Source organism: Cottoperca gobio, unplaced genomic scaffold, assembly GCF_900634415.1.
Source record: "Cottoperca gobio unplaced genomic scaffold, fCotGob3.1 fCotGob3_104arrow_ctg1, whole genome shotgun sequence".
In the NCBI taxonomy this organism is placed as follows: Eukaryota; Metazoa; Chordata; class Actinopteri; order Perciformes; family Bovichtidae; genus Cottoperca; species Cottoperca gobio.
The window spans coordinates 275,605-299,569 of NW_021166783.1; the positions used below are offsets into that span (position 1 = coordinate 275,605).

General features: G+C 51.5%; 1 protein-coding gene across 1 annotated transcript in view; it reads right to left on the reverse strand.

Annotated features, from left to right (window-relative positions):
• Window positions 1-23,652, reverse strand: part of magi3a (membrane associated guanylate kinase, WW and PDZ domain containing 3a) — a 136,471-nt gene extending 112,819 nt beyond the window's left edge. The window contains exon 1 of the mRNA XM_029426101.1: window positions 23,071-23,652. Within this exon, the coding sequence (XP_029281961.1) occupies window positions 23,071-23,377 (307 nt within the window). The 5' untranslated portion in view covers window positions 23,378-23,652. The remainder of the gene's footprint in view (window positions 1-23,070) is intronic.
• Window positions 23,653-23,965: the final 313 nt, after the last annotated feature.

Consider the following 23,965-nt stretch of genomic DNA (forward strand, 5'->3'; position numbering starts at 1 on the left):
CGGAGAAATCGATGCGCTTTTGTCGGACGAGACTCGACCGTGCGCCGCAGCTCTGTGGCGCCTGAGGACGGAGACGCACGAGGGAGGTGTTGCTGCTGCATCAGGGAGGCAGAGGAGGCAGAGGAGGCAGAGGAGGAAGAGGGCGGAGGATTATTATGACGTGGTATCGATCCAAGTTGGAAAACAAGCCCAGGATGCAGGAAGCTGCAGGGGAGCAGACGCTGCATCGATCCCACCCCCGGTAGCCAGACAAAGCGCAGCGTTATGGATGTGTGCAGGGAGAAAGGAATGGAGAGCACGGAGGCTCGGGGAGGCCGGTGAAGACGGATTGATAAACAGGAGACCGGCAGCAGGAAACTGTTACACATGCTGCACAGTTTACATCATGAACATGTCAGTCTCAATACTGCAGATGTGTTTTATGTTAAACCCACCGTACACGTGGCATCATATGAACAGTCAGTCAGAGGACAGACAGCGGCTCCGCACACTGTCCGCTCGCAAAAACAACAACGCTTTAAGTTCCTCAGAATCAGTAACAAGTTATTATATCAAAATATAAATGTACTTTATATAAATAACATATATCCACTCTATACAATATGTAAGAGTTCTTAGAGAGGAGTTACGTCACGTTGCTCAGGAGAGAAGGTTTGGGGACAGAAGCTGTTGCAGAGTCTGGTGGTTCTGCTCCTCTCTCCTCGTACTCACGCCAACAGCAGCGGGGAAGCGTGATGCCAGAACATGCTTATGAAGACATATTAGGTTTCTGTGCTGTGGAGGAAATAACACAATAACTACAGAAAACAAGCAGGTTGTAAATTCTGCCCGGCGTCTTCCTGCAGACCGTGCACGACGCAGAGCCACAGATGGGGAGCCATGTCGACCAGATTGAGTCTCCGCAGCCTCAAAACAACACTTCAAACCGGCGTCCTCCAGGGATTACAAGGACGTATTGTAGGAAATTGGCCTAATCCAGAACACATCCAGTGGGATGTGTTCTGGTAATTCATCGATTGTGGAGTCTGTCGTCTTCACCACACGTCTGACAGATCTGCTCTCACGCTCCACCGGCTGCGGCCTCACACGTCATTGTAACAGACGCCATCAGCCAGCCGGGGCTCCACTTGATTACACAAGAGCTGCGCTACAGATGCCCGATAAGTAATCCCTCGCATATTAATGATAACATGTTGAAAATGTGCATTCAGTTGGACTAACACCCAGCAGTTAAACACGTGATGTATTCTCTTTTATAGACGGACATTTAAAAAAAGGCACGATTAAATATTATCTCTTCAGAAAGGCTTCATCTCAACTCTGCAGCTGAGGAATTATAGTATTTTGTTGTGCAGCTTCCTCCTCATCCTGCTCCCTCCTCCTCCTCATCCTCATCCTCCTCATCCTGCTCCCTCCTCCTCCTCATCCTCCTCCCTCCTCCTCCTCCCTCCTGCTCCCTCCTCCTCCCTCCTCCCTCCTCCCTCCTCCTCCTCCTCCTCCTCCTCCCTCCGGCTGCCTCCTCCTCAGAACTCTTATTGCCATATGTGTTGTTGTTGCCCCTGCCCTCCTCACTTCTCTTTTTGTCCCCACAGGGTAGCGTTTGCTTGCCTCCAATTAGCCTCGGCTTATGACCCAAACCTAACGAGGTCTTCCTCCCGTGCAAAACCTCTTACATAAAGGGATCAGCAGCGGGACAGATGCCCCTGTGTCTCCCGACACTGCTGCAGACCCCACTGTGAAACACTGCAATATTGCACTCAGGTATTGTTTCGTTAGTTGAAAGAGAGTTTGAGTAGAACCCTTTATAATGTCACTCAGAGAGACCTCCGTCAGGTGCTCCTGTGATGGGGCCATTACGGTGTGTTCATGAGCTTTAAGTCGTGATGTGGAAACAACAAACAGAAGATGTCAGAAAAAACAACACACTGATCTGTTTCAGAGTTGTTGTTCATGTCAGCTGTCCCAGCTGGGAACACATTTTCCAGAGTATTCTGATGCTGGTATGCTGCAAACATGAGTTCCTCCAGCAGCTGTGTTTAACTGAGGACGTTTCATCGTCTCATTATTCATCACAACTAATATTGTAATACAGTGATATGAGTCGCCTTAAAGGCCACATGAAGAGAAGAGAAGACACAGAGTGGAGGGTCCTCACTGTGTTGCAGAGCAGCACCTGCAGCTCGGATCAATACAGCGAGATTGAGAGGTCGGGATTGACAGAGCATGTGGTTTGTGTTACACGGCTGTCGGGAAACACCAATAACTACTTACCCCCCGCCCCCTCCCTTGTTTAGCTCTTTTAAAAATAGAAATAAAACACATTTGTCATTATCTGCAGCAGCGTTTGTCAAATAAAATCTCTAATTTGTAAAGCGTGTCATCGATAGTCTGACGGAGGTACGGTGAAAGAGGCAGGTTTAATAACGTATAATGAATCTGTCTTACTAATTTATTATTATAGTTTATTAATAACATGCATATAATATGCAAAAAGGTATTCCCCAATAATCAGGACGTTGTAATTAATGAAGCATCTTTAATAAACTTTAACAACAACAGGACACGCAACTGCCAGCTGGGAAAGAGGTCATTTTGCACGCTGATGGTCATTTCCTAAAAACATCGCCATCGGTTAAGCGACCGCGTGCCACCGATGGCGACATGCCCGAGGTCGCTGACCTCTGCTGTAGAGGGAACACCGGTGTCGTCCCGGCTTTATTAACCGGTGGTAAACTTCCCTCGCTGAGAAGTGATGTGGTCTCGGTGCATCTTCCCCGTGTTGCTGTGCTACTAGAACGGGACCAGAGGGACCAGAGGGCCCAGAGGGACCAGAGGAACCAGAGGGCCCAGAGGAACCAGAGGGCCCAGAGGAACCAGAGGAACCAGAGGAACCAGAGGAACCAGAGGGACCAGAGGGCCCAGAGGAACCAGAGGGCCCAGAGGAACCAGAGGAACCAGAGGAACCAGAGGGCCCAGAGGAACCAGAGGAACCAGAGGGACCCCACCACCCCCACAGAGAGACTGGGACCCTCATCAGTCCGGCTTTGGCCCAGATCCACAGCTGTGCTCTCCTCTCTGCCGCCTCACACCCTCGTTCAGTGCATCTCCTCCTCCTTCTGATCCAACCAGCTACTTCCTCCTGCTCAATCTCTCAAATCTCTGCTTGTGCTGCGAGCTTTACCGAACAGCACGCTGTCGTTGCAGTAATAAGAACTGCCTCTAAGCCACATTAAATGTCGAGGAGAGCACAGCGAGCAACGAGCGTGTCACAGATTGATGGAAGAGGAAGGTTCAGCGTCGGGGAGGAGAAGGTTACAGTACAGGTACAGGTTTTCATTGGAGCCAGCAGGAACACAGGAGATCAGATTATGGTAGTGAAGCACTGAAACCTGTTTTCCTTTGTTTATCTCACACAATCACTTTTAAAGAATCAATATGAAGCATGTAGCTCTGTAGAACACATTCCCACCTCCCAGACAGTCAGGTAGGAAAGAAACAAAACAAGCGTCTGGTGGCAGATTATCGGTCTCTACGTCTGGGGAATAATTTAGCCCGGCGAGGTTTTCTGACACGTCTTCCTCGAGGCTTTCAGGAAGTGTTTGAAAATCATCAATTTAGAGACATCAAAAGTGCAGCTTGCAAAATGTGTTTCTGCTCATTCTGCAGTAAAAGCACTGAAAGTCGATACGAGCTCACAAACTTTTCAAGTCAACATTTTGTTGTGTTGTGTGTTATAAGTATTGAGGGGAAACAATATTGTTCTTGTATTTGAAGCGGACGCTGCACTGAAGTGCTGCTGCACATTCCTCTCAGCGCTCCAGGCTTTGCATATCTTTAGCGCTCAGTGTGAAGTTTTATAGAAATATTTAAACTCTTCAAATAGTCTTCCAGTGGTCACTTAGCAACTACAGGAGCCTCGACCAACGCTGAACATCTGATCAATGCTACTCAGGGAAAAACAAAAAGGTGCGCCCTGTGAGCTCGGACACACACACACACCATTGTTCACAGGCGTGCACCGACAGGAATGCTCGGCTCCTCTCCCGCCGATTGTTTCCCTCAGTACAAAGTGAGCAAAGTGTCATGAAGTTATTGTCCAAACTTTGTTCAGGTTTGAAGAGAAACAGAGATTACTTTTATCTTGCTGTGCAGCAGGCGGACGCAGAGAAGAGGTTGGTGTCCGGGCTGAGCGGAGGGCTGACGGCTCTGTGCAGAGCTAGATAAAGACGTCACACTGACAGCAGCTTCTTAGGATTCTAACTGCTCAGAGTTTCTCAGTGTAAGCCGTGAGAAGAGGCAGGAAGCTGAAGCAGGAGCAGACACAGAGTCTGTGTTGCATCACGTTGCTTTGCATAGGTCAGTGCTGCTGGGTTGTGCACTCTGTGTCGAGTTGTTTTAAAGATGCAGAACAGAGGACTGCAGCCATTACTCTGAACCAGCAGAACCAGGAGAATCAGGAGAACCAACAGAACCAGAAATTGTGATGCAGTATTGACCGGCGGGCCAGAAACTGCAACTCTGCTCAGTATTTAAGAGCACTGCTACTGATCAATACCTGTCTCTCTCTGTCTGTCTGTCTGTCTTCCTCCCTCCCCCTCAGTCTGTCAGCCCGCTGCAGCTCGATGGTTCTCTCTGTTAAAGGTGTTCCTTGCCACTGTGGCCGTGCTCGCTGCATGTTATGTTGGGTCTGTGTGAATTAAGTCTAAACCGGCTCTTTGAGAAGTGTTCTTGAGAGAACTTGTGATCAGTGTAGAGAACAGTCAACGTATCCTCATACAACGGTTCGTTTATCTTACTCCTTGTGCGTTCTCCTACGAATGTCGAGCAACAATCAATCTCCGCTACTTTCATGTACACAAGATTTTCAAAATAAACTTCAATCTTCAATATCGTGGTTTGGGTTGGCCAACAGCGGCCTCCTGGGGGCTCAAAATGTTGCTGCACAAGTTTCTTAAGGGATGCAATTTCAAAACTCGCAGCTCCACATTAAATTTTAACCTTAAATCGCCAGAAAGACACTACTCAGGGAACAGAGACACTACTCAGGGAACAGAGACACTACTCAGGGAACAGAGAGACTACTCGGGGAACAGAGAGACTACTTGGGGAAACAGAGACACTACTCGGGGAACAGAGACACTACTCCCAGTATCTCTCTGTCCCCGAAAACAAACTCAGCAGAGACTACTCAGGGAACAGAGACTACTCGGGGGGGAAAGGACACACCTCGGGGAACAGAGACACTACTCGGGGGAACAGAGACACTACTCGGGGAAACAGGAGACACTACTCGGGGGGGGGGAAACAGAGACACTACTCAGGGAACAGAGAGGGACTACTAGGGGGAAGCAGAGGACACTCATCGGGGAACAGAGCGAGACTACTCGGGGGGGAACAGAGACACTACTCGGGGGAACGGAGAGACTACGGGGAACAGAGACACTACTAGGGGAACAGAAGACACTACTCGGGGAACACAGAGACACTACTCGGGGGAAAAGAGAGTGAGACATACTCGGGGAACAGAGACATACTCGGGGGAAACAGAAGTGAGACACTACTCGGGGAACGAGACACTTACTCGGGGAACAGAGAGTGGACATACTCGGGGAACAGAGAGATGAGACAACTACTCGGAGGGAACAGAGAGTTGAGACCCTACTCGGGGAACAGAGACACTACGGGGAACACAGAGGACAATATCGTGGGGAACAGAGAAGAGACACTAATCGGGGAACACAGGGACACTACTCGGGAACAGAGAATACTCGGGGAACACAGAGAGACACTACTGGGGAAACACAGAGACACTAATCGGGGAAAAGGAAACTACTCGGGGAACACAGAGCCCCACTACTCGGGGACAGAGAGACACTAATCGGGGAACAGGAGACATACTCGGGGGGAAACAGAGACACTCTGGGGGAACAGAGACACTAATGTGGGAACAGAGACAAACTCGGGGAACAGAGACACTAATCGGGGGGGGGGAACAGAGAGTGAGACACTACTCGGGAGGGGGAACAGAGAGTTGAGACAATACTCGGGGAACAGAGAGACTACTGGGGAACAGAGGACACTACTCGGGGAACACAGGGGGAGAAGACACACTGGGGAACAGAGACACTACTCGGGGAACCGAGACACTACTCGGGGAACAGAGACACTATCGGGGAACAGAGAACTACTCGGGGAAACAAAGGAGACCACTACTCGGGGAAAACAGAGCTCGGGGAACAGAGAGTGAGACACTACTCGGGAACAGAGTGAGACACTACTCGGGGAACAGAGAGTGAGACACTACTCGGGGAACAGAGACACTACTCGGGGAACAGAGACACTACTCGGGGAACACAGAGACACTACTCGGGGAACAGAGACACTACTCGGGAACAGAGACACTACTCGGGGAACACAGAGACACTACTCGGGGAACACAGAGACACTACTCGGGGAACAGAGACACTACTCGGGGAACAGAGACACTACTCGGGGAACAGAGACACTACTCGGGGAACAGAGACACTACTCGGGGAACAGAGAGTGAGACACTACTCGGGGAACAGAGAGTGAGACACTACTCGGGGAACAGAGACACTACTCGGGGAACAGAGACACTACTCGGGGAACAGAGACACTACTCGGGGAACACAGAGACACTACTCGGGGAACAGAGACACTACTCGGGGAACAGAGACACTACTCGGGGAACAGAGACACTACTCGGGGAACAGAGACACTACTCGGGGACAAGAGACCACTAACTCGGGGAACAAGAGACACTACTCGGGGAACACAGAGACACTACTCGAGGAACGACAGAGGACACTACTCGAGAACGAGAACTACTCGGGAACAGAGACACTAATCGGGGAACAGAGACACTACTCGGGGAACAGAGGACAATACTCGGGGAACAGAGACACTACTCGGGGAACCGAGACACTTACTCGGGGAAACCAGAGAGTGAGACACTACTCGGGGAACAGAGATGTGAGACAACTACTCGGGCGAACCAGAGAAGACTACTCGGGGAAACAGAGACCACTACTCGGGAACAACAGAGACACTACTCGGGGAACAGAGGACAGAGACACTACTCGGGGAACAGAGACACTACTCGGGGAACAGAGACACTACTCGGGGAACAGAGACACTACTCGGGAACAGAGACACTACTCGGGGAACAGAGACACTACTCGGGGAACAAAGAGACACTACTCGGGGGAACAGAGAGACTACTCGGGGAACACAGAGACACTACTCGAGGAACAGAGACACTACTCTGGGAACACGGAGACACTACTCGGGGAACACAGAGAGACTACTCGGGGAACAGAGAGACTACTCTGGGAACAGAGACACTACTCGGGGAACAGAGAGACTACTCGGGGAACAGAGAGACTACTCTGGGAACAGAGACACTACTCTGGGAACAGAGAGACTACTCGGGGAACAGAGAGACTACTCGGGGAACAGAGAGACTACTCGGGGGAACAGAGAGACTACTCGGGGAACAGAGAGACACTACTCGGGGAACAGAGAGACACTACTCGGGGAACAGAGACACTACTCGGCGAACAGAGACACTACTCGGCGAACAGAGACACTACTCGGGGAACAGAGAATACTCGGGGAACAGAGAGACACTACTCGGGAACAGAGAGACACTACTCGGGGAACAGAGAGACACTACTCGGGGAACAGAGAGACACTACTCGGGGAACAGAGAGACACTACTCGGGGAACAGAGACACTACTCGGGGAACAGAGAGACACTACTCGGGGAACACAGAGACACTACTCGGGGAACAGAGACACTACTTGGGGAACAGAGAGTGAGACACTACTCTGGGAACAGAGGACACTACTCGGGGAACAGAGAGTGAGACACTACTCGGGGAACAGAGAGTGAGACACTACTCGGGGAACAGAGAGTGAGACACTACTCGGGGAACAGAGAGTGAGACACTAGTCAGGGAACAGAGAGTGAGACACTACTCGGGGAACAGAGAGTGAGACACTACTCGGGGAACAGAGAGTTAGACACTACTCGGGGAACAGAGAGTGAAACAGCTCTGAGGCATGCGTGGAGAAAGGCCTTGAAATTGGGCGAGCCTTGGAGCGGGAACAGCCTCAGATATCTGTTAGGAAACACAGAAAATCTGGACGGAGAGAAACACTGAGTGTAGAGACATGCTGCAGCTGCTAAGCACACACACACACGTTAAACCCCAACACACACACACACACACACACACAGAGCTGATCAACGTGCACACACCTGTTACTGTGCGGTTACAGTGAAAATGCACCCGGATCTTTTATTTAATAGTTCTACATGAGGATACGGTCTTTGGGATTTATCAGGTAAAATAGAATGAAGCAGCGTGACACAAACACAGAGCTGAGAGAACACACACACACACACACCATTAATGCTTCAATTCACACAGCTGCTCACAGAAGACGCCACTCCGGACAAACAGACTCGTACACGTCTCCGCCCTTCACTCCACAAACTCCATAGTTCACTTAACAATGATGCTCACTGAACTGTGTGTGTGTGTGTGTGTGTTTTAAGTTATGCCCCAGCTGCTTGCAGAGTGCAGCATAACGCAGTCCTGTTGTTCCTCCTGACCCCCAAAGACGAGGCTCGGCCAGACACGCACAGCACCTCACACACAACCCTGAAGTGCTCCTGACAGAGTCCGCCGTCCGCCCTGCGCGCACACACACACACACACACACACACACACACACACACACACACACACACACACACACACACACACACACACACACACACACACACACACACACACACACACACACACACACACACACACACACACACACACACACACACACACACACACCCTCCCTCCCTCCCTCCCTCCCTCCCTGAAGCCTGAACATGGATCAGGAGAATAATAGGCTCCATCAGCCCACCCTGCTCCCCTCCCTGCTCCCCTCCCTTTCTCAGGAGATGTTTCCTATAGTTGTGTGATCCCGGCCTGAAGGCGGCGATAGCGACTCTTTGTGAGCCCACTCCTCTTGGCTTGCAGTGAGCAGTGAGTTGTAAAGAGCAACTAAAAAGTGCAAGAGCCTCATTTCACTTTGTTGTTTGCATGTTGGATGAATCACGCACTTAAAGAGCTCAGGATTAGCATGTGGTCAGCTGTGAACACACACTGCTGAAGTCATTATAAAGATGTTTCTAAAGGAATAAAAGCAATGAGGAATGCTTCCCACAGCACGCACACACACACGCACGCACACACACACACATACGCACACACACGCCCTGTTTTCATCAGCCCGGCCGGCTGATAAGCAGCACATCATAGTGTTGGAGACACTCCTTCAGCGTGCCGGACAGGAACAGCTCTCCAGTCAAACTGTCCTTCGAAGCACCGCCACTTCAAACAAACAGGTTCATTGCTTCGCCGATGGGATTTTGAGTAACTTGGACGGTTTTCAAAGAGAACCCAGTGTGACCGTGGCCACAGCGCAGGGATGCTGGAGAACAGTGTTTGTGCACCATGTGGGCAGCAGCTCAGACCCGACGCCCAGCATGTGACCGGCAGACTTAAACCATCACATGCTTAACTTATGCTCGGCCGGACAGAGTAATCTGCCGTGATTGGCAGACACATTAAATATGAAATGGGCTTCACGGTCACATGGTGCCCTCACGCTGTGCGGAGGAGGCTAATCCAGAACATATCAAACACGACGCTGGCCGCCCGTCAGATGGAGCAAAGTCCAGACTCCTAATCAGTAAAGAGAAGGAAGTATTGTGTGTTATTCTAAATACTCAGTGGGAAATAAATAAAAGATGATTCAAATAATGAAAGCAGTGTTTCAAGTGTTACGTGTGAATAGAAAGTTTGAGATGTTGGAACAGTGCAGCAGCTGCAGGCGCTGAGCAAACACTGGAGCTGGTTTGTTCTGGGACTTTTACACACACACCATGTTATCTCACGCCAAAGTATGTGCAACTCTGTTTGTGAGGATAATCTGATGCAGGAGGCGACTATTTCCTTTAATCTAACGTTAAATAATAAAAACTTCATCAGGGGATGAACGGCAGAGAAGAGAAGGTCATCCACGCACAATCTCTCTGAACGAAAACAACAGGAGTAGCTGGAGTTTGGTGTGGTGGTGCAGCAGAGGTGCATCATGGGAGTTCTTCTCTCCTCTGATTCAAAGGTTAAACATCAGAGTTTCTCCTGCACGCTGTTCGGCCGCCGCTGACGTTTTGACAGGAGAGAGAGGAAACGTTACCTTCAGGGACATTACACATGTCTCTGAGACGCTAAACATATAACACAGGTTACATATTATACCTTTAAGACTTTGATAAGTGATGGACACACACACACACACACACACACACACACACACACATCTAATTCTACACCACTATAGGAAACTGATTTCCAATTAGACTTAAGAGTACAAACGGAACATGAACGTATTGCTAACAGCATGTGGCTGTGTGTGTGTGTGTGTGTGTGTGTGTGTGTGTGTGTGTGTGTGTGTGTGTGTGTGTGTGTGTGTGTGTGAGTGTGTGTGTGTACCCCACTGAGTGACTGTATCGGCGGCAATCATCGCAATTGTTGTGACATTTCCGAACTGCCATAATCTGCAATTGGCCGTAATTCAGTGGCGCTGCTGATGACTTAATTTAGCCCCCCTCCACCAGTAACAGACAGCGTGGCTCATCTCCTCCCAGATGGGGCGTTGGGCTTACTGTTGCTCTCCCCCTCCTAATCCTCCTCTTTTCCTCCCATGTACCCCTCGCCCCCCTCCTCTCTGTTATTCTTCTGAATCGAACCAGCCTGTAGCCTGCGATTGTAAATGTCAAATGTCTTCTCGTCGTCATTACAGAGTTTCCCGAGGCGCCCATTTCCACCGAAAGGCATTCATTTCTCATGCACTTCCAGAATCTGCTGCTACCTACCAAACACAAAGGCAAACATTAGCGTCTCGGGGCAGAGCTGCCGTTATGAACTCACGTTTACACAAAGTTTGTTTCGCAGCTCACAGTTTTGTTTACGAGGTTGCAGATAAATCATCATAATCACGAATCAGCAACTAATAGTGCCATCACCGCAACATTAAGCCATCATCAAATGGCCTTTGATTCCACTGGCTGGGGAGGCTCAAAATAGACGGCAGGCACCTTGGAGCGAGGTTAATAAAGAACAAAGAATATGAAAGAGAAGAAGAAAAACACTGGAAGTGAAGCAGATCAAAGAGATTCACAAGCTGAAGCTTTAAAGACTGCGTGTCTGACAGCTCCTACTGCAGCAGCTGAGGATGTGTGCACGTGTGTGTGCACGTGTGAGTGCACGTGTGTGTGTGTGCACGTGTGTGTGTGTGTGTGCATGTGCAGTGGCTGCATTGCCACAAAGGAAGTGAGACCCTGCTCCCTGAGAGACCCCCGGTCAGGTTAGGATCGAGCTAATTGGTCTCACAGCACTGAGTGTGTGTGTGTGTGTGTGTGTGTGTGTGTGTGTGTGTGTGTGTGTGTGTCCTGTTCTTACACTCTGCACACACAGTCACACAGCAGCTTTGTTCTGAGCTTCCACCAGCGTGGTCTTACACTCCCGACAGGGTTCACCTGTCCTCAGGTGAGCGTCCGTCTCATGTTAAAGCTTCTCGTTAAATGTTTCAAACGGAGAAAGCGAACACGCCGTATCTCCTTCCCCGGGTGTGGCCGGGCGTAATGCATCCCGTGACCGGCTTCAGAGCGGCCGGTGACCTCCACCTGTAATCTGCTGTCGTCATCATTCTTCAATCAGGAAAAACAGGCTGCAGACACAATGCTGCTCAGATCCTCCCCCGAAACCAACAAACAAGTGTGGCTAGTTCAACACGCATGGCTAACAATGAGCTTTGTGCACCTGCGTGTGCGTGTGCATGTGTGTGTGTGTGTGTGTGTGTGTGGTCATTGGTTACTTTCACATGAAGAACACCTGAGTCACTGCTGCAGGTTCACTGAACACGACATGTTTACGGGCCCTGCATTAGGGGCCATTGTTCCCCTGCACACCTTTGCTCAGTGTGCCACATAAAGCATCCAGATGAGCAGGACGAGAAACAGAAGGACAGAGCAGATAAAAAGAGAGGGAAGTGCGGGGCCACTTACGCACCGCGCCACGCTGCATCAGCCATCAGCCAGTGATGGATGAGTAGGAGCGCAACCCGAGAATAGAAGCGACTTGGACACCGATCATTAGCGCAGTATCAGTGGGCTTCTGGGAAATCATGTGTGCTTTTATGTATGTGTAGATATTCAATTCTATCTAACGGCAGCAAGCGTCGGGGGAGAAGTGCCAAATGTGTTTCTCCTTCTAATGTAGCATCGAGGCGCGAGGACCAGAAACAGGAAGTGAGACGTTCTTTTATCTGAGAGGCGTTTGTTTGAAGGTCCATCTGGGAGGGTTACAGGGTTGGTATGAAAACATCAATAAAAGAGGAAAAACCAGCGAGTAAAGAACAATCTGATCAACGCAGCTGACGTCAGACAGAGAGCGCCGCGCTGGTTTCTCACCGCTCCCGTTCATGTTATTCATGCCAACGTGGGATCCCCGCCGCTACGTGTCGGTCGTAGCGTGGAGGTGAGTAAACAAACAGATGGCTGGAACAAACTGCGAGGAGCAGAAGGGTTGTGATGGGAGAGAACACACACACACACACACACACACACACACACACACACACACACACACACACACACACACACACACACACACACACACACACACACACACACGCTTTTCGATCATTCACTTTAACGAGGTTTGTGTTTCATTCATTTCAGTAAAATCATGAATCAGACGGAACGTGAACACGAGGACTCTTTACATCAGAGGGTTAGTGTGTGTGTGTGTGTGTGTGTGTGTGTGTGTGTGTGTGTGTGTGTGTGGAATGTGGGAGAACTAGTGTGTGAATGACTTCCATCAGGCAGTGAAGTGGTTAATGCAGCCGTGTCGTCCTTCACCTCTCGTGGTTACACACTGACGGATCAGTGAGGATCACTTCCTGTAAGTCAGTCCCTCTCCTTCACGTGTGACTCACAGCAAGTCATCAACCACATCCCTGCAAAACCACCGCACACACACACACCCCGAGAGAGTGTGTGTGTGTGTGTGTGTGTGTGTGTGTGTGTGTGTGTGTGTGTGTGTGTGTGTGTGTGTGTCCACAACATTAAAATAATCTGCAGATTAATAAAGAATAAAAACACTTTTTAATAAATCTGTAGTAATAATTATTTATTCTTCCGTTCTGGTTAACGTTCGCTGCGGCCCTGATGCTGAGGATCACGTGCAGTAAAGGCAACACACACACACACACACACACACACTCACAGACACACACACACACACTCACAGACACACACACACACACACTCACAGACACACACACTCACAGACACACACACAACACACTCACAGACACACACACACACACTCACAGACACACACACACACACACACACACACACACACACCACACACACACACACACACACTCACACACAACACAGACACACACACACACACACACACACACACTCACAGACACACACACACACACACACACACACACACACACTCACAGACACACACCACCACACACACACACACACACCCCCCCCCAGCAAGCACAGAGCTTCTGCATTAGCATAACATCTCAGGTGACGCAGCACATTGTGTTCACAGCGCTGAAAACATTCTGCATGTTTCATGAGCAGAGGATCTGTTCCTCCTCGCTCCCACACGTCCAGTCTGGAGCCGTCTCGTGCCAAACCGCTGTGAGGGCTCACGCAGGTCAACGGGGGGGGGCGGGTGTCTGTCAGGAAGAATCTCAACTTTATCCATCACGTGTGTGTGTGTGTGTGTGTGTGTATGTGTGTGTCGTACTTCTCATGCTAGCTGTGGTACCTGTCAACACAAGTGTTAAATCAGTGTGAGCTGTGCTGCTCTGCCAGCTCCTAACGACCCCCCCGACACACAGGCTCTCATGCAGCCTGGGCACGCAGACGGCCCCCGCCCCCCCACAGGGAGTCTGATATCATGACAGCGTGGCAGACCTGGCCGCCGGCTCTCCCCGGAGGAGCTCGAGCCAACTCATATTTCCAGAAGCCAAATGTTGGACCCTCGGAGTCGTTTAGCAACGAGCGCGTCGTCAGTCGGCTGTCGTGAGCGAGCGCGTGGAGCCTGCTGACATCAGGTCGCGCAGGATGTCCCACAATGACAGAAGGTCCTTCAGTTCTCAGACAGCGCAGTGAAGGAGAGGAGCTCTGCGTGCACGCAGCAGGAAATTAAAACAGCTTCTTTCATTTTCAAGTTGTGATTCAGCCGGCGCTCCTGAAACATACCTTCCCTTGCACGCCGCTTACACGCCGTACAAGGGAAGGTATGTTTCAGGAGATGTCAGTGAAAGCAAGCGTCTTCTTGAAGTAGAAGCGTCGTGGGGGGGACAATGTGAAAGCAGCTGTTGGTGACAATACACTGGTGGAACGTCACTTTAGAAACACGTTCTGCTGGATGGATGAGTCTGGACCAATGAGAACAAACTGTAGGAGCGGCTGAAGGTCACAGGAAATAACAAGGTGCATTATGGGGAGGAAATGAGGGCTAATGCCGTCGTTTTACTTACTTTATTTAAGAGTCTCTTAATGTTTCACGTCTAACCCTGTGAACTTATTGTTTATGTCGCCGATTATAGAAACAGAGTTTTACTTTGTTTGAAGGTCGATACGTGAAATACTTCTCGTCTCCACGCGTCCCGTCTCCACGCGTCCCGGCTGAACGCCGATGGAATACTACGACTATGTGAAGTAGAAATAAGCTTTGCCCTAAAAGAATGCAACATAACCGGATCTGAAAGTGCTCAAACCAGCTCCGACTTAGCGAGGAGAGAAATGTTGTTCCTCTTCAAGGCTGCGTCTCGTCTGAAAGCTGTGCAAACAATCTGCCGTCGGCCTCGAAGGACTGATACTCGCGGACGCTCGACTGCGTCGACGTCAGGACTGCAGAGAGACACGTCCTTCTGCTTTCTGCAAACACTGAGTCATGTGCACGTGATCTCAACAGTCAATTCACTGGGAGACGTCAGAGAGCAGGCGGCGGGCCGGCTGCTGCCAAAGCCTCGTGCAAAGTCACAGTGTGTGTTTTGGGCAAACACTGCACGCCGACACGCCGACACGCCGACACGCCGACACGCCGACACGCCGACACGCCGACACGGGTGCAGACAGCAAGTCATGTGCCATTTGTGTCCTGGGATTGGGTTATTAGCAGAAATAAGAAAAAGCCTTCATGAGCAGACGACGAGGAGAGATGCTGTCAAAACAGATACAATCACTGGTGACACACACACACACACACACACACACACACACACACACACGTGAGTCAAATACACTGTAAGCGTTGCGTCCTCAACTTTCCATTAGGATCAGGTCGCCGGCGCCTCAACAGCGATGAGATTGGAGCGGATCAATGACCCGTCAGAGGAGCCGACAGACGGCGATGAATTGTAATGAGGACGCTCGTCTCCACAGGGCAGGACGTCTCCGCATTAACGGCGTGAGAAGATGGCCGCCTCACATGTCCACATCAGGACCAATGCACGTGTCAATCAGCTGACCTCGTCCAGGTCTCTTTGCGTTAGTGGCGTGCCACAGCACTCGCCTGTTGTGTTTGTTGTTGGCGTAAAGAGGTTGTCCCGTTACGCAACGACAAGCGCGCCAACAGTAGCGTTGTTGGACCGAGCGTCTGCAGATACCAACGTTTTATGAGCCTAGACCCTTTCAGCGACATGTCTCTGCGGAGGTGGAGAACGCCAGCGCAGGAGCAGAGCCGACCAGGAGCTTCAGCTCTGATGGAGCTTCAGCTCTGATGGAGCTTCTCATTTATTACCCAGAGTGTAAAGAAAGATCCCAACCGGAGGAACCGGAGGAACAGAGGACGTGAAGGTCCACACTGCAACCGACAGGCTCTCCATCAGTCTGATCCTGACCGAGAGAAACTCCTGAGATCTACGAGAGACGCAGTCCAAGATGAAGCTCCTTCAGGGTCACAGAGGAGTTATGTGACAACACACACACACACACACACACACACACACACACACACACACACACCACACACACACACACACACACACACACACACACACACACACACACACACACACACGGCTTGATGAACAGAATCAATATTATTCTTGTGATTAATGCCGTTTCTCCCTCTCCTCCTGCTGCTGCTGTTCTCCCTCTCCCTCTCCCTCTTCCTCCTTCCTCTCCCTCTCCTCCTCCTCTCCCTCCCCCTCTTCCTCTCCTCCTCCCTCTCCTCTTCCTCTCCCTCTCCCCTCCCTCTCCTCTCCCTCTCCTCTCCTCTCCCTCCTCTCCCTCTCCCCCTCCTCCTTCCCTCTCCTCTCCCTCTCCTCTTCCTCTCCCCCTCCTCCTTCCCTCTCCTCCTCCTCTCCCCTCCCTCTCCCTCTGCTGTTCTCTTCTCCTCTCCTCTCCCTCTCCCTCTTCCTCCCTCTCCTCTCCCTCTCCCTCTTCCTCCTCTCCCCTCTCCTCTCCTCTCCCTCTCCCTCTCCTCCTGCTGTTCTCCCTATCCTCTTCCTCTCCTCTCCCTCTCCTCCTGCTGTTCTCCCTATCCTCTTCCTCTCCTCTCCCTCTCCTCCTGCTGTTCTCCCTCTCCTCTCCCTCCCCCTCCTCCTTCCCTCTCCTCCTCCTCTCCCCTCCCTCTCCCTCTCCTCCTGCTGTTCTCCCTATCCTCTTCCTCTCCTCTCCCTCTCCTCCTGCTGTTGTCCCTCTCCTCTCCCTCTCCTCTCCCTCTTCCTCTCCCTCTTCCTCTCCTCTCCTCTCCCTCTTCCTCTCCCTCTTCTCTCCTCTCCCTCTTCCTCTTCCTCTCCCTCTCCTCTCCCTCTTCTCTCCCTCTCCTCTCCCTCTCCCTCTCCTCTCCCTCTTCCTCTCCTCTCCTCTCCTCTCCCTCTCCCTCTCCCTCTTCCTCTCCCCTCCCTCTCCCCTCCCTCTCCCTCTCCCTCTCCTCTCCTCTCCCTCTCCTCTCCCTCTTCCTCTCCCCTCCCTCTCCCTCTCCCTCTCCTCTCCCTCTTCCTCTTCCTCTCCCCTCCCTCTTCCTCTCCTCTCCCTCTTCCTTTTCTCTCCCTCTCCTCTCCCTCTTCCTCTCCCTCTCCCTCTTCCTCTCCCTCTTCCTCTCCCCTCCCTCTCCTCTCCCTCTCCCTCTCCCTCTCCCTCTCCTCTCCACGCCTGCACCTGCGTATCGGCTCACGACAGTCCAGTTCACGTCTGCTGCTTCACAAAGAGACGGTGCGTTTGTGAAGCAGCCTGTGGACGATGTTAACGGACAGAAGAAGGGGAAACCCCGGCAACAGTTACCAGAACAACAGCAGAAGTTACTTTGTCATGATGTCAGGAGATCCCTGACTCCACCTGCGCTCCACACACAGCACAGGGACCAGCAGAGAACCTCACCTCAAAGATATTCTCTTTAATACCATATCAAACAGAGAAACCAGAGAAAGACGTGTTGCATGAAGAATGCAGTGACTTTAATGGATGTTTGCAGCTCTTGTGCAAAGACCTTCTCTTCATCATCTTCATCAGTGGAAGAAACATCTCAAAAACACAGTGGGGGTCAGCCTCCTTTAGCAGCAGGAAGCGTAACTGTCAGCTGCATGAAACATGAAATCACAGTGAGACTTCAGCTCAAACAACGTGCATCTTCATCTTCATCATCATCGTGTGACGCAGCAGAGGAGGTTATCTCTCCTCGTGATGAAGGAGCTGCTCTGGTCTCTGTTGCTGTGTATGCACGGTTTAGTATCTGACCTCATCGTATCTACAGACATGAGCAGCTGCAGGGACGCTGCGCTGCTGGAGGGAGACCAATTAGGAGTCAAGCTGAGGAAAGGAGGGCAGGAGCCTCCGAGGAACAGTGTGTGTGTGTGCGTGTGTGTGTCCAAACTACACTGTCCATTCCCACCAGCGTCTACCTGCAGACGCTGCTGCTGACGTCGCAGCACGAGCACGAGGAGAACGAGGCAGTTGTGGTGAATCAGCTCCCAGGCTGCATCACTCATCTTCTCCACTGCCTTCAAAACATGTCTGCCAAGTCATGGTGCTGCCAGAGAGGCTCGTCTGAAGAAGATATCTTTGTTCGCTGGCCTGTTCGTTACCGCAATGCGGCTCCATGAAGACATCTGGGGAGGTCTGGGGTCTGAGACGTTAAAGTGATGAGGAGGTGCAGGAGGAGGCAGAGAGTGGAAGGAGGTGCAGGAGGAGGTGCAGGAGGAGGCAGAGAGTGGAGGAGGTGCAGGAGGAGGCAGAGAGTGGAGAGGTGCAGGAGGAGGCAGAGAGTGGAGGAGGTGCAGAGAGTGGAGGAGGTGCAGGAGGAGGTGCAGGAGGAGGCAGAGAGTGGAGGAGGTGCAGGAGGAGTCAGAGAGTGGAGGAGGTGCAGGAGGAGGCAGAGAGTGGAGGAGGTGCAGGAGGAGGTGCAGAAGGAGGCAGAGAGTGGAGGAGGTGCAGGAGGAGGCAGAGAGTGGAGGAGGTGCAGGAGGAGGCAGGAGGTGCAGGAGGAGGCAGAGAGTGGAGGAGGTGCAGGAGGAGGCAGAAAGTGGAGGAGGTGCAGGAGGAGTCAGAGAGTGGAGGAGGTGCAGGAGGAGGCAGAGAGTGGAGGAGGTGCAGGAGGAGGCAGAGAGTGGAGGAGATGCAGGAGGAGTCAGAGAGTGGAGGAGGTGCAGGAGGAGGCAGAGAGTGGAGGAGGTGCAGAGAGTGGAGGAGGTGCAGGAGGAGTCAGAGAGTGGAGGAGGTGCAGGAGGAGTCAGAGAGTGGGAGGAGGTGCAGGAGGAGGCAGAGAGTGGAGGAGGTGCAGGAGGAGTCAGAGAGTGGAGGAGGTGCAGAGAGTGGAGGAGGTGCAGGAGGAGTCAGAGAGTGGAGGAGGTGCAGGAGGAGGCAGAGAGTGGAGGAGGTGCAGGAGGAGGCAGAGAGTGGAGGAACTGCAGGAGGAGTCAGAGAGTGGAGGAGGTGCAGGAGGAGTCAGAGAGTGGAGGAGGTGCAGGAGGAGGCAGAGAGTGGAGGAGGTGCAGAGAGTGGAGGAGGTGCAGGAGGAGTCAGAGAGTGGAGGAGGTGCAGGAGGAGGCAGAGAGTGGAGGAGGTGCAGGAGGAGGCAGAGAGTGGAGGAGGTGCAGGAGGAGTCAGAGAGTGGAGGAGGTGCAGGAGGAGGCAGAGAGTGGAGGAGGTGCAGGAGGAGTCAGAGAGTGGAGGAGGTGCAGGAGGAGTCAGAGAGTGGAGGAGGAGTCAGAGAGTGGAGGAGGTGCAGGAGGAGTCAGAGAGTGGAGGAGGTGCAGGAGGAGGAGGAGGTGCAGGAGGAGGCAGAGAGTGGAGGAGGTGCAGGAGGAGGCAGAGAGTGGAGGAGGTGCAGGAGGAGTCAGAGAGTGGAGGAGGTGCAGGAGGAGTCAGAGAGTGGAGGAGGTGCAGGAGGAGTCAGAGAGTGGAGGAGGTGCAGGAGGAGTCAGAGAGTGGAGGAGGTGCAGGAGGAGTCAGAGAGTGGAGGAGGTGCAGGAGGAGGCGGCTCCACAGAGCACTGGAGGGTGAAGACGTGTCAGAGTGCTTTGGTATTCACAGCAGCCGGCCCACTGCTGGACTGGAGCTTCAGTGCGTGCAGCCGCTCGCACCGTCCTTCCTCGCCGCTGACGGGCCGGCAGGGCGGGGGGGGGAGGAGGAGTGTGACAGGTTTGTGGAATGAGCCGGGAGAGCAGCCAGGGAGAGGGGACGCTGGGATACGGTTACACACACACACACACAGAGAATAGGTTTCAGCAGAGGGGGGGGGGGGCAGTGAAGCTCCATGTTCAGAGCTGCAGGAGGAGGAAGTGGATTATGTGGCCACCAAGGCTCTTTGACTGTAAAGTGCTTCCTTTAGTTTAGCTCTTGTTCATGGACTTTGTTTGTTGAGCATTTAAAGCATGAGGAGAAAGGAGCGTCAGGTCCCCGTGCAGAGACCAACCTGTGCTCTCAGAGCAGCCGCAGACCCTGAGAGACCCTGAGAGACCCTGACGGCTCCCCTCAGCCGCTTCAGAGCAGCTTAGTCATAGACGCGCTGACTGCACCGCGGGGGGGAAACCACATTAACACGGACTGCACGCTTACCGCTCCGCTGCGCCGCTGAAGGCAAACGTATGAAGTGTTAACCTCAATATGACAACACCGGCAGCGAGACGAAAAGAAAGAACCTGAGACTGAGAAAGAAGCCGCATGATGTTAAAGGGCCATCCTCATATAACACACGACAGCAATGGATTCTGGGAACACTTCTAATCAAAAGCATCAAAGGGGACGTTTGAGCGATCAGACGGTTTACAGACGAGAAGCTGCCGTGTGCACGTCATCAACAGTCAAGTGACAGAACATGAGTCAGCAGAACTTCTTTCAGCTTTTCAAACAAACGCGCATTAAAGAGATTAAAGATGCTCCGGACACATTCTCAGGTGCTTATCGCAAGGCATTATGGGAGATTGTAAGTTACCAAATGAGGTGTTAAACAAGGTGAATTAAAACGACCTGCAGCCGGGACACTGTGAACATCATGTTTATATATATATGTCCGTCACACTGCTGTTGCACAGGGACCAACAGGTGGAAGAAAGAACCTGCTGCAATGACCCCTCCCTCCATTATTCGTGCTCATTGTTACCTGGATTCCTCGTGGCATCAAATGTCCCAGGATGCATTGCTGCTCTCTTTAGTACGCTTGATGAAAAGAGTCCATTAGATCCAATAACTGAAAGAAGCAGCTCAGTGTGTTCGCCTCCACGCACACACACACACACACACACACACACACACACACACACACACACACACACACACACACACACACACACACACACACACACACACACACACACACACACACACTTTGCAACTTTAAAAAGAAAGATGGCCTCGTGGGATAATCTCTGCTCTAGATTAATGTTTACTGCCGCTGGTATTCAATTAAATCACGTTTAAATGTTACAGTAAGGCGGCGAGGTACGATCACAAGGACAACAGACTGCCGTGCGTTGGAGAACATTCTGAAGCTGCAACTAGAAGACCAAACGTCCACTAATAATGAGGATAACCGATGGACAGTTAAAGTAATATTTCATGTCTTTAAAAGCTGTTTTCAGCCTCAAATATGGAGATTTGCTGCTATTCTCTGTTTTATATCGTATTAAAGTGACACTTTAAGACGCCATCTTGGACCGAGATGGACATTTTATCCATTAATCTAGAAACTTATCTGCAGATTATCATTTTGTTAGTGAAGCTTCACAGCGAAGGACACGATGAGTGTTTCTGTGTGTGCACTGGGTCCTCTCAGCATATCATTAGCATTATTCATCTAGAAGGTGCTGGAAGGACTTCTCTCAGTGTACTTTTCAGACCTGATTTGTGAATCAAGGTTGCTCCAGGACCTGGGAGCTAAGCGGTCCATCCATTAATCTCCATGGAGGCAAAAACAAGCCGTCTGTTTACAGCATTAATCAATGAGCGGCCCACTCACACGTCTCCCAGCTGCCATAGGTATCTGTATCCCTACGCCTCTACTCTCAATCGCCCCCTCAAGGTTACTGCCTATTGCCTCGCTCCTCTCTGGATGGGAGCTGCATACTGAGTGCTTGGGCTGGGCTGGAGCCAGAGAACATCTCCAGGAAAACTTCTGTTTTCTGTCCTGGCAGAGTGCGGAGCTGCTGCAGCTGGGATCGTCCAGCAGGAGAGTACAACGAGGGAGATTCTGAAGAAAGGTTGAGCAACATCTTTAAGATTTGTTGGATTTACTCAGAGGAGCAAGTGGGAATTACAAAACGTGATGCCAAGTGGCTGAGGGGAGGAGATAGGAGGAGAGAGGGGACAATCCAACATTCGGTACGATTAAACAAATCTGTAAAACTGAGTTTCTACTCAAAGAATCGTGCAAAAGCTCCACTTCAAATCTTGTGTTTACTCAGAAACCTCTTGGAAACAAGTGGTTCAGCATGAAAGGAAACATTAAGAATGACTAATGGACTAAAGAAACCACCAATGAGTCGACTGATGTTGAGCAGCACACTATCTGAAGACTAACCCAAAGCTCCACCACTCGCTCCGAGTCACTCCCAACGCTTTGCAACCCCACGAGAACACGCGTTTACGTCGACAGCAGTGGGCTCACGTCTGATCAGCCACCTCCTCGTGTCGGCGTCCTGGGGATTTAAGGATAAAGGTTTAATTGATTCAATTAGACTTGGACTCACCTCAACGAAAGCGGACCAACACTGTCTGAGCTGGCAAGGCAACAAATCCCAGCTAAGTGTTTGCAAAGTACCACGCTCAGCAGCGCCTCCATTAAATCCATCCATCCATCCCCACACACACACACACACACACACACACACACACACACACACACACACAGAGCTCGACTCTGTATGTTTTGGCACATTCCACACACTCATTAGGCGTGTGAGACATAAAAAGGAGCACAAACTAATTGCAATAAGTCAGGTAATAACAGATACAGAAATCCAATCAATACGCTTTTGGCTGAGCTCACACAGAATGACATTTACTGTGTGAGAGTTTTATAGCACACACACACACACACACACACACACACACACACACACACACACAGAGAAGATTGCAGGCTGAGTTCAGAGAAAGGGCTGCAAGCTGGATGACTTGATGTTGTAGTGAATGCTGATCTGAAACACAGCAGGTCACTGCTGTTGCTCTGCAGGATTGTTCAGCAGCAGCAGTGTGGGAATGTTCGGGCTCCACAGGGAGGAACAGGGGGCATGCACACACACACTATTTACATATATTAAAGCTGAAACACACACACCTCCTAATGTTTCATGATACAACCCTCATCAGTCATATCGGTACAGCTGTAACCATTTTAAAGCACTTCACACAGCATGTGTGTGTGTGTGTGTGTGTGTGTGTGTGTGTGTGTGTGTGTGTGTGTGTGTGTGTGTGTGTCGGATACACACCTGGTTTCACCGTCTTCAGGCGGATGGGCTCCCGAAAGTGTCGGATGACAGCCTGCGTGTCCCTGTTGGTGAGTCCGCTCACCGGGGTGCCGTTCACCTCCAGCAGCACGTCCCCGCTGCAGGGGAACCTCCCGGCGTGACAAACCACCGCCTCCGGTACCGTGTGTCCGAGGTGCGGGAACTCTCCCAGCTCCGCGCCGCCTTGCACCTCCACCACAGCGACCAACTCCCCGGAAGCCCCCCACGACAGGGTGCACTCCTGCACTTTAGTGGACCAGTGCTTCTTCTTCTTCAGTGTCTTGGACATTGTTGGTAGCTCTGGTAAAGCTGGAGGGAGAACGATCGTCCTTCAACGCTTAGACGCAATGACGCATGGGAAAATCATCGCAGGTTGGGGAAGTTGTGGCGGATTCCTTGTGTTGTATTCCACATCAGAGAAAATAAATCCTTGTTTTTGATGTTTCACATTAATCTCCCTCTGTTGAGGACCCCGTGGAGCATCACCTGTCTGAGATCAGCTGCGTCAGTGACGCATTGAAGCGGAGAGTGCTGGTTCTCCTGATGCCGGGAGCCTCGATCCCACAGCGGCTTCCTGCACGACACCACCGAGCAGGAGGATCCTGGAGCACGGAGGAAATATTCCACTTTTTAGAAAATGCCCCAAAACAGAAAACTCCTTAAAAAAAAAGGACAAGAGGAAAACTTCAACTTCGGAAACGTCTGTGTCGGCTCAGCGGGGGCTCTTCATCCGGAGAGTGAACTTTGCTGTGAGCACCTGTCTGTCTGCCCTCCTCCACGGTGACATCAGCAAAGGCAGTCCTTGGAAACGGAAAACATACCTGCTCCTCCCCTGCTCCTCCTCTGCTCCTCCCCTGCTCCTCCTCTGCTCCTCCTC